This window comes from Trachinotus anak, unplaced genomic scaffold (assembly GCF_046630095.1).
Source record: "Trachinotus anak isolate AG129_WGS33_773 ecotype Australia unplaced genomic scaffold, CSIRO_AGI_Tana_v1 ptg000025l, whole genome shotgun sequence".
Classification (NCBI taxonomy): domain Eukaryota; kingdom Metazoa; phylum Chordata; class Actinopteri; order Carangiformes; family Carangidae; genus Trachinotus; species Trachinotus anak.
In genome coordinates this window covers 1,875,909-1,886,589 of record NW_027273876.1, presented here as the reverse complement: position 1 = coordinate 1,886,589, position 10,681 = coordinate 1,875,909, and the positions used below count along the sequence as shown (strand labels likewise).

Genomic DNA, 10,681 nt, shown 5'->3' with positions numbered 1-10,681 from the left:
TCTCAGTGGGTTTGTGATTCTTTCTAATGCAGGTCCTTGTATATTTTCATAACTGACATGTAACTGTAAACTCTTAGAAACTCCCTGCAAATGACTATAATGTACAACTCCTATTAATTCATTCCAATTAACAGTTTTTTAATTGGTGCACAGCACAAAGCTAAGAATGCAAAATGTAAAATTAGTCCACAAGCAAGCAAACAGATCAACACGCACATAGACTACATGTACTGAACAAAACTATAAATGCAGCAGTTTTGTTTTTGTTCCCGTTTTTCATGAGTTGATGTGAAAGATCGAAGAGGTTTTCTGTTCAGAGGCTTTACGTCTCTTAACTTTTGTCCTTCGCCATAAACCTGGCAGGTGTGACACGTCCTGATGCTGAATACACAGCCTGATTGTTGCACAGCTGTGTCCTGGGCTGGACACAATAAAAGGCCAATCTAAAATGTGCAGTTTTATTTTGAAAAAAGACTTAGATTTCTTAGGCACTGTGCTGTGGATTTCCAGCATTAGTGTTCTGATCCACGGCCCTGCCCCCAAAAAATGCACATTTGTAACTCATGAGAAAACCATAGTTCAGTGCATAATAAATCTTTTTATGCCTCCACTCAGCTTTGATGGAACTTCTTGAAATTTGGCGCAAACATTCATTTAGATTAGATTTTGAAGGTCAAAGGTCACCGTGACTTCACAAAACGACTCTCAAATTCATACACACGTTTTGACAACTGAACTCAAAAGTCTCAATACAACAAAAACAAACTTGCATAAGTCCATCTCAGAACTGTCTTTATTTCTCCCTGTCCTTTGTACTAAATTATAATTTTATAATCATTTTTAAGGGAAATAATTGTAAAATGATGATGCCTAACTGACACCAAAACTTTCCTGGTTACAAAGTCCAACAGAAAACAGGACAGGACATTATTGCTTTATTGCATTCATGCTTGTGTTTTTAAAGCAGTCAGATGCCAGCTGAGGGCAAACAACTCCTCTACAATTTTAGCAGATAAACACACTCAGACCAAGGGTTAATCAGTTTTGGACACATGGCAGTCAGACAGTCAAGTCACTTCCCCTTTTTGGCTCTACTTTCTTTTAGCAAACTGCACTGATGACAAAAGTCCTCACACTCCCTCCGCTCTTGTTCCACAGGAGGAGGAAGATATTTTTTTTAGGGAGGGTAGATCTGGTATGCAGGGCCTCCTCTCCTCCTCTATCTTTCACACTCTCTCTGTAAAAACACTCAGAGGAACCATGTGACCTCTATTTCCTCTGCTCCCTCTCCACCTTCACTGTGTCTGGGGGCTCGGTGAGGCGGGGAGGAAGGCACATGGAGCCAGATGTGCGTGGCATGATGTGGTCAGGGTGGGGGCAGTATTAGGGAGTTACCAAAGCCATGAGTCAGACTTTGCAGCACTGCCAAAATGTCTGGCAGCAGAATGTTACAATTACACTCCACAGTTGGTAATGTGCAGCCACCGGCCTGAGAGACGAGGCCTTTCCCTGAGCATAAGCAAATGCATATGGTCAGATTATCAGTTTGCATGATGTGGACCCCAGTCGGCATCTGTTTCCCATCAGAGCAGGTGAAAGAAACAGTTTTCAGAGGATTCAGTGATGATGTGTTTTCTAAAGTCAATTTTGGCTCCTACAGATCTGTGATGATAAACGTGGGCTCTCGTTCCTCTATGACAACAAGCTCCACTATTAACAACTACATTTGCATCATGGTGAGCTCATCAAGCCAAATCTTAAAAACAGACACAGCACAGAAAGCATTTTGTGTTTCTGTTCATGAAACAAAGAGCAATGATATGATCCGGCTTTGTGAAAACCTGAAGGGAGCAACCTGTGAGCTTCCCTCAGACGTGAAGAGTTGCTGACTGCTGACCCTCAGAGGTGATAACATGTCAGTGCACCACCTCAGCTCTGCAGTAAATGTCTCCATCTGTGTCTACAGCCCCTGTTTCCTCATCAGAGAAGAGATCCACCTCCTGGAGAGGCCCAGTCAGAGCCCAGATCTTGATCGAGTAGAGATGCCGTGGACTGAGAGTATGTCGGAGCTGAAGCTGCTCTACAGGGACGCAGCTGCTAGAAGGTTTGAGGTTATTGGTGGAGGTTCAACCAGTTATAAAATCTGAAGCTTGGCTTAGTTTTTCCACTAGTTTAATGTCTGCGTTCAATAAGGACACAAAAGATGAGAATTGTTTGTGTGACATTAGCTGATATTTGTCTACATTTGTGACTTAGATGAAGATCAGATCAGACTTTATGACAAATCAATGCAGAAAATAATAAAGCAGAGGACGAGAGGTTAAAAGAAAACAACCAACAACACAACCGGCTGGACTACAGCTTGTTAGCATGCTAACATGCTAAATGTGCTTTCAGATCTGCAGTCACAGCTGCACACACTCACACACCTCTGACTCACTGCCCACATTTCATTTGTTCACCAGTGTGAAAAAATCATGAATGAAAAGACGCTCCAGTCTGATCACCAGGCTGTTTACACACGACTGTCTGAGCATCGTGTTCAGCCCAAATTTATTTTCATTTTGGCAAATCTGCAGCATGACAAGTAAAAAGAAGAAGGCGACTGTTCTGGACACTGTCTTTGGTAACATACAAGTATCAAAAACACAAACATCCACCAACTGACACCAAGTGGTCAGTCAGTAAAGCCTCCAAGTTTTAATGACTTGGACAAACCTCTACTTCTTTTAGCAAACTGTACTGATAACAGAAGTCCTCACACTCCCTCAGGTCTTGACCCACAGGTGGGGGTGGGGGGGCTGGATCGTCCCTCTCCCCTCCTCTGTCTTCCACACACGCTGCAGCAACACTGTGGAGCACAGATGAACCGTGTGACCTCTATTTCCTCGGTTTCTTCTCCATCTTCACCATGTCTGAGAACTCTGTGAGGCGGAAAGGGGGGGACACAAAGAGCCAGATGTGAGTGCTGCTGTGTGGTGAAGGTGGGGGCTGTGTATGTGACTGTGATAATCTAGACCACAGCAACACCTCCTGATATTGTAGCAGCCATAAAACAGCTGCAGTGTTGACATTAAACCTGCACTTTAAAGACTGTTTAGAAAGGTTCACAGTGACCAGAGTGACAGAGAGAAGAGCTGAGGTCCTTCCATCTCGACGTACTGTGAAGCCTGAGGGGAGTGGCCACGGTTCCCCTCAGACATGAAGAGTTACTAACTGCTGACCCTTAGTGGCGGCTGCGGGTCAGTGCATCAGAGGAAAAATAAGCTCCTCACCTCTGTAGTCAATGCGTCCGTCTCCATCAGTGTCCGCAGCCTGGATCATGGCCTCAGCCTCCTCATCAGACAGAGGAGCTGACGGAGCTGCAGTTGGTACAGTGGACAGAATGTACCTGTGAAAAGAGGAAGCTTACTAAGAGATAATAAGAATAATAATCCGCAGGCACGTTAATACAGGGTGTAGGAGTCATGGCTCCTCTTTGATTGGTTGAAGGGATAAAGGAGGACGTGGACATGATGACCAAAACCAACATGAGACTGATTGTACTGATTCGTGTGTGTATCCAAAGCCTGATATTTCTTATTCCTCTGAGCCATAGAGGCGCCGGGTGACATGTTCCTTCATTATGAACACACACACTGTAGTTTATATTGACTCAGTCCCACTCAAAACATCCTGCTGCTGTAAATACTCACTTAAACACAAAATGTGGATTAATCCTCTGCTGAAAATAGTCCCCAACAAATGACTTCTTCCTCCTATTTGATAAAAACTGTTGTTCGCAGCTCTTTCAGTAAATTACTGAGAAGGAAACTAAATTATTTATGACTCATTTTTAAAGATCAGGCTTCAGGAAAGTCAAAAAGACAAGTTAGTTTTGACTTTTTATTGGATTTGTTGACAATAAAAATATATAAGATAACAAAAGTCTTATCTTTAGATTGTTGCAGGGCTCGTACTTGATCTCGTTCCACTCTATGTAGCCGCTGCCGTCTTTGTCGAGCATCATGAAGGCCTTCTTCATGGCCTCCTCTCTCTGCTCTGAGGTCTTGAACTGCCTCATGTGCTCCAGAAACCTGCTGTAGTTGAAGTTTCCTGCAGAGGAATCACAGACGATGACATCAGGCAGTGAAATCATCGCCATGACTCACACGTGAGCATCATACCAGTCACTTCTGAATGTGTGACTGCCACACACACACACACAGTGTCACCCTGCGTTCTCATCTCCCGTGGCATGCGGTCGATATCCCGCTCTGTGAGCGAAGCGCCCATGGCCACAGCCACCTTCTTCACCTGAGGCCGGAAGTCGTCCTCCATGTTGTGCAGGTGTGTGACCTGGAGATCAGGAGAGAAGAAAACATTTTAGACTTTTGTCTGACAGTGACACTGATACTGATTTCTATCATTTAATGCTCATATTTGCTTCCGGATCCTTTACGATTACAGCCAGCAGTGGGTTAGCTTAGCTTAGCTTAGCACAAAGACTGGAAACAGGGGGAAACAGTTAGCAACAGTTTATCTGTACAAAAACAATAATTCACCTCTTTACAGAGGATTTAGAAAAGCACTGGTGGCCTGGCAGATGATCCTGGCTCCAGCGGTAGAAAGTAAATCAAAACGTGAATTATTCTTTTAATTTTACTTTCTTTACTTTTTTCCTTTATGCTTTCTTTACTTATTTCTTGCGTGCCTCTGCTCTCGTCTCTTCTTTTTCCTTCTTCCATCTTTGCTTCAGTCCTCTTTTCTTTCCTTTATTTGTCTAATTTGTGATTTGAAGCTGTAGGAATAAAACTAACTTGACTCCTTTGTCCTTCACTCTTTACTCATTTTCTTATTTTTCACCACATTTCAAAAATAAAGTCACAATAAACAAGATGTTTTCTTCAGTAGATTCAATATTTTTTATATTCGACTGAAATGATTTTTCCTCCCCAGTTTTGCCACTTGAACGCTGCGTGACTCAGTCACATGCAGAGAACCTGCTGTACATCAGCTGTGTGCTGCTGACATTCACTGTATCTACTGTGCACCTCCAACAACTGGCTGTTCTTCCTCTGATCCTCTGAGAGGCTTGTAGTCATCGCTGGCATCAGTCCAAATCAATACAGCCTCAATTACCTGCTTAAGTGATTAGTCATGGAGGGGTTACTCATGCTGAGGTAGGTAATGCATATTTTGGGTCCCACGCGCCACTGCAGACGACACCACAGGACGACCGGGTGTGTGAGTGTAATGGATGGAAACTGGAGACTGCAGATTAGCATCGACATGTAGGGAGCATGCAGAATGCAGCAGAGGGTGTAAACAGCCTGTTAACATAAAGCAGAGTATTGCTGCGTTTCTACAGGTTGTTTCATCATTCCTCTTCTCCTCTTCCTCTCCCCAAACTTTCACTCCATCATTTACGCTTCAAGAACTCTCATACTCATTAATATGAGTATGTGCTTTCTCTCACTGGCCAGAGGTTATAGACGCTCCATAGTTCAAACGAAACCAATCTGCTCTCAGTCTACAAGTTTCTTAACAGCTTGTTTACAACTTTGACAAATTAGCACCATGAAAGCAAAAAAGAAAAGTTAAACATCAATCGAAGCAACTTTGCAAATACTGGAAATCGTTACTGGATATTTATTGACTCTACAGATTCATCCCCACCTCCAACATATCCAGTCCAGAGCTACTCACCAGATTCAAGGTCTTCTGCTAAAGCTGACCCTCCCCCTCTCTCTGTCTCTTATATACAGGAAGGATGGAAACCACCAGCAGCCTTGCACCTGTCTTTCTCTCCCTGGTGGAGCCATTCTCCATTAAAGTCTTGGCTCCTGCATTGCAGACAGGACCCATCCCTCCAGATGTACTGAGACAAGACCCCCACATTAGGCCTGCGGCCGGGGTTGAAGTGGAGGACAGACACCCTTTGGTGGAGGTGAACCGGAGGCCAGCCGTGGCACAGTGCTTGACCTTTTCCCCGGTGCATCCAGACAAGTTGTTCCTGAATGCAGCAGCACTGTCAGATTTCATAAATAACTGAAGACAGTGCAGGTGTAGTTCAGCAACATCTCAGCAGCCGCTTCACCAGTTGCTGTTGTTTTTACATGATGTAAATACAGAGCTATATGGGAGAATGAAATCCCAGCCTGAGTCAGTCATACTGCTCTTCTGCCAGGGCCTCAGAGTCTCTGACTGTCTGGAGCAAAGTTCGGGTCAGATGATTTTTCTTTATCCATCTACTGTATATCTGTTTTTATTCTGTGTATATGTAATGATAACATTTTTGAAGTCTAGTGTTATGGCTTTAGGGAATTTCAGTGCCTCAGTCTGTTGTTCAGTCCACCACTTTGGCCCAGACTGAAATATCTCAACAACTGTTGGATCAGTTGCCAGAAATTTAGTTTAGACGGTCATGTTCCCCAGAAGATGATCCCACTGACTCCTCTAACCTCGGTTTTTCCAGAGGTTAGAGGAGTTGACTTTTCATCACAGCATCATCATCACGTCAAATTTTTAATTTGTCCAATACTTTCATATATGTTCAAATACCTGCAAAACTGATGACATCTCCATCGGCCTCAGCTGTGCCTTGTTTTCCTTGTGTCAGCAGGCTAACATGCTAAACATGCTAAAAATGTGAACATGATAAACTTTAAAGGTCTCGTATTTTACACATTTCCTGTGTTTATTTGAAGTGTTGATATCCATAAGAAAATATATTTGAGGTTTTAAGAACCAAAAACCATGAGAACTGATGAGATTCTGATTGGCTGACTGATTTTCACTCTCTCAGACTGAGGCTCTACTTTCACAGTATTAATATAGAACCTAGACCTGCTTTATAATCACAAACACATGGACATCTACCTTTATACTATATGGGACCTTTAATTCCCAGATATATGAAAACTGCAGGATTACAGGGTTGTCACAGGGGTTGAGACATGTTGATCTCTTTGACATGGAAATCTTACTTACACAATATGGGACCTTTAAACCTGATAATTAGCATGTAAGCATGTTTAGCATTCAGCGTAGAGGACTGCTGTGCAGCCTCACAGAGCAGCTAGTGTGGCTGTAACCTTATTCTCTCTATTTAACGTGGTGAACCTGGAGCTGCCTTTCACTCCTCTTTATTTCTAGGATCATGACTAAGTCTCCACGGATAAATTGTTATTTTCAGGACATGTTAGTCTACTCAGAAATGTTTAGTACGTGGGAAGACTTACTGAAGACATGTTCCAAGATGCAGGACCAATGTTCCTGCAGCCTGATGTCAGAGACAACTTTTAAAACTGACCCTTAACATCTGTAGCTACCCGTCAAAGGTGAGGGGATTGGGGAGGGGGGGGTGAAGGCCAAGAACCTCAGCTGTTCCAGAGAGGTCTGTTGCACACACATCATCACCTCTCTGATGGGACGTCTCCATCACAGCAATGATTCGTTTCAGTCCCAGCTCCCTCCCGGCATCACCACGGGCAGGTAATCGGGTCTGCTGCATATTCTCCACACAGTCACACACAAGTGCTACAGGACAGAGCTGGCAGACAGAAACAGGGCTGTTACATAACTCAGCTGTGTGTGCTAACATGTGCGTTAAATAACCTATGAGCACTTCTGGGCAATTGTGTAAAGATCAGCGATCACACCAGAGCACACGATGCCTGCAGTACAGCACAGGCCCATGAACCTGGGGTTGATATTTGTGAGGATTTCACAGTGTTTGTGTGCTAACGTTTTCCCAGGAGATGTTATTTATAGAAGAACAAAATGTCTACAGGCCTGTTGAAACCTGTAAGACTGTGTGTAGAGACTCTGGGTTTGATCCCTGCTGCGTATTGATCCAGAGAGTCTGAAATCAGATTCCAGCCTGAGCAGATCTCAGCTGTGTCTGGGCCACAGACCACCACCGTCTGCCCTCATCACCTCTGTCAGAGACTCTCCGAATCCCCACTTTCAATGCTGAGTATTAAACAGAGCAGGTGTGTGTTTTACAGATCGGAGCAGCCGTGTGTAGCTTGTCAGTGAAGCACAACCAGTGATCGCATGTTTTCTTAAACTGTTTCGAAAGACTGCATCAGAACAGATGACTTTGCTACTTCCACAGTATTCATTTAGAACCTAGACCTGCTTTATAATCAGAAACACACCTTTATATTATGTGGGACCTTTAATTCCCAGATATATGAAAACTGCAGGATTACAGGGTTGTCATGCATTCCTTCTATTCACTGCCTGAAACAGTGTCTCTCTTCACACACACAGGTGAAACAGGTTTGTTTCATTCATGCAAAGGAATCAAGTTGCGTGTGTATGCTTGTGTGTGTGTTTGTGTGCGTGTGTATGCTTGTGTGTATGCTTGTGTGTGTGTTTGTGTGCGTGTGTATGCTTGTGTATATGCTTGTGTGTGTGTGTGTGTGTGTACAGTAGACTGTGTGTTTCTGACCTCGGCTTTTAAGATGAGGTTAACTTTGTACAGGAGAGCTGATCGAGCGATGTTTTGTTGGGTTACACTTCACTGAAACCTTCAAGTAAAATAACTCGAAAACTATTGATCTGAGGGGTCAATATTCCCTTTGCAGTTCCGACCAGCTGCTTCACTTCACTGGAGGGTAGAGAGTTGAAAACCAAAGTCATTCTGTTCCTCTCACTGCTCTTTTTAAAAACATCTTTGACGTAAAGAAATGAAGATCCTTGAGCTGGGTGTTGAAGGACGCGTCCAACGAGCCTTGGGGCCTAATTGAAATTGACTCCATAAAGACCCACTCAGCTGAGGCGTCACATTTAACAGACGTACATTAGCGCGGTGTATTAGCACACCAGCGTTTGGCAGACAACCTCCTAATGATGTGTGAACATACAGAGCTGTATCCTGTCACAGCGTGTGTAACACCAGTGTGCTGTACTTGTGCGTGAAGATGAAGATGAAGATAAAGAAAGCTGAATCGTGTTCACATTTTTATTCCTGCAGGAAAAAGGAGAAAGAAAAGGCAAAGAGAGAAACAACAGCATAGACCATGACTGAGGAGGAGCACTGAGCTTCATGCATGTCAGGTTATATTACATCCTCTCTGATGGGGGGTGAATATGACTGGAGAGTCCCAATCCAATAAACAAAACATCTTTTTCTTTTTCTTAGTTTTTATATCTTTGTGCTTTTTTTGCTTGTGAAATGCTGGAGATTTTCGACAGAGGGCTGATGATTATTTTCAATAGCTTTTCAGCTGTCAATCATTTTTTACAACAAACCAATCAGTGGTTTAGTTTATAAAATGTCAGAAAATGGTGAAAACTGCAGAAAGTGTCATCTTCAAATTGCTCCCTTCTTCCAGCTCATCACTGAGGCTGCAGGGGGCTGGTGATGCTGTAATGGAGTGCATTACAATCTCCACCCAATACATGCATACTAAAACTGTATGTGAGGGGGACAGCACCTTTAAATAAGCACTTCAGGACAATACAAACCTCAGTGATAAACATGAAGCAGAATCTTTTCCTATTCTGAGAGTGTCAACATAAACTGAAAGTCTGAAAGTGTCATAAAAGCTGAATCCATGTGTTTATATCTTTCCCCTTTAAAGAACCAAACCAGTGTTTTTGCAGGTTTCAGCTTCTTATAATCATTCTTTAATTTTTAACTCTTACCTTGCCCACCTCCTGGACAAATAAAACTAAAATCACTGGTGTTTAACTCAGAGATTTTTCTTAACAATGAGACAGTTTCACTGAAAACTTTTTTCACACCATTCGTTCTGTGTCACCTAATACAAGTAAAATCCTGCTATTTTGTGGAGAACCATTGGTTTCCATTCATATCATACAATATGGTTGAGCTAAGTAATTCGTTTTAGTCTCTTAATGTATTTCTCTGTTAATGGAGCTGTACATGCAGTGAAATCTGCTTTACTTTTTTAATTAAGACACTAACCTTTATTTTATAATTTCCTGTTGAAGGAGGAAGTTGGGACTAAATGCAGTGAGGAGTCTGACCCAACTGATGAGGCTGTTTAATTTGACAGGAGGGACAGAGGGGTGGGACCGCTGAAACACTTCTGATCGCATGATTGGTTAGAGTTTATGTGCACACCAATCAGTGCATGTGAGGTCATCAATAAAGATTCACTGTCAAACTTCCAGGAAGTGACAGTTTCCATGTCATGTTTTGACTTAATGCTGTTTGATTTTGAGACTTTACAGAAGTGAATGGAAGCCAGAGGCTGGAAGGTGAGAAACGCAAACACAGTACAGCAGCGTTTGTAAAATGATTAACAGGGATTAACAGTAATGTAAAGTTACCTCATTTGTAGTGAATAACCAACACAGGCAGATACAGAGGTGCTTGAAGATGTGTGCTTGTAAAGTTACAGAGTACAAACCTTCCTCTGGTTCATTTCTAAAGAAACTCTGAGGATAAAACAGTTGAATTCTTTTGTTGGCTGCAGAAACAGACTGTGGGGAACAGCCAGCAGGAGCCTCAGCTTGTCAACAAGCAAAATGGGTTTTTCAAATATAATTCCACAAATTAACAATCTGCTGCTTCCAGGAGCAACAGAAGCAGGCAGACTGGTTTTAAACGGCCGGGACGTTATCTGTCTCCCTGCAGAGTTTCTTGGACTCCCTGTGGACTTTGCTTCTGCCTGCAGGACTCAGATGTAACTCCAACACCCCTCCAGAAGCACACACAAAC

The 10,681-nt window shown here is 43.0% G+C and overlaps 1 protein-coding gene across 2 annotated transcripts; it reads right to left on the bottom strand.

Moving 5' to 3' along the window:
- Positions 1 to 2,498: 2,498 nt before the first annotated feature.
- On the bottom strand, positions 2,499 to 10,051 carry LOC139608240 (parvalbumin-like EF-hand-containing protein). Of its 2 annotated transcripts, XM_071461766.1 has the most exons (6): positions 8,441 to 10,051; positions 7,402 to 7,534; positions 4,215 to 4,338; positions 3,960 to 4,095; positions 3,276 to 3,391; positions 2,499 to 2,924 (listed from the first exon to the last, which is right to left on the bottom strand). In XM_071461766.1, the coding sequence occupies exons 3-6, from the start codon at positions 4,318 to 4,320 to the stop codon at positions 2,881 to 2,883; spliced, it is 402 nt and encodes a 133-aa protein (XP_071317867.1). In that variant the 5' UTR covers positions 4,321 to 4,338; positions 7,402 to 7,534; positions 8,441 to 10,051; the 3' UTR covers positions 2,499 to 2,880. The 2 variants fall into 2 exon arrangements, with proteins under 2 accessions (XP_071317867.1, XP_071317866.1); XM_071461765.1 differs by lacking the exons at positions 7,402 to 7,534; positions 8,441 to 10,051 and adding an exon at positions 5,689 to 6,556.
- Between the last annotated feature and the right edge of the window lie 630 nt (positions 10,052 to 10,681).

Coding starts and splice junctions, on each gene's coding strand:
- LOC139608240 (XM_071461766.1), bottom strand. CDS start 4,320: ATGGAGGACGACTTCCGGCCTCAGGTGAAGAAGGTGGCTGTGGCCATG. Junction 4,096..4,214: donor ACGGGAGATGAGAACGCAGG/GTGACACTGTGT, acceptor ATTCCTCTGCAG/GAAACTTCAACTACAGCAGG. Junction 3,392..3,959: donor ATAGAGTGGAACGAGATCAA/GTACGAGCCCTG, acceptor CTCTTTTCACAG/GTACATTCTGTCCACTGTAC.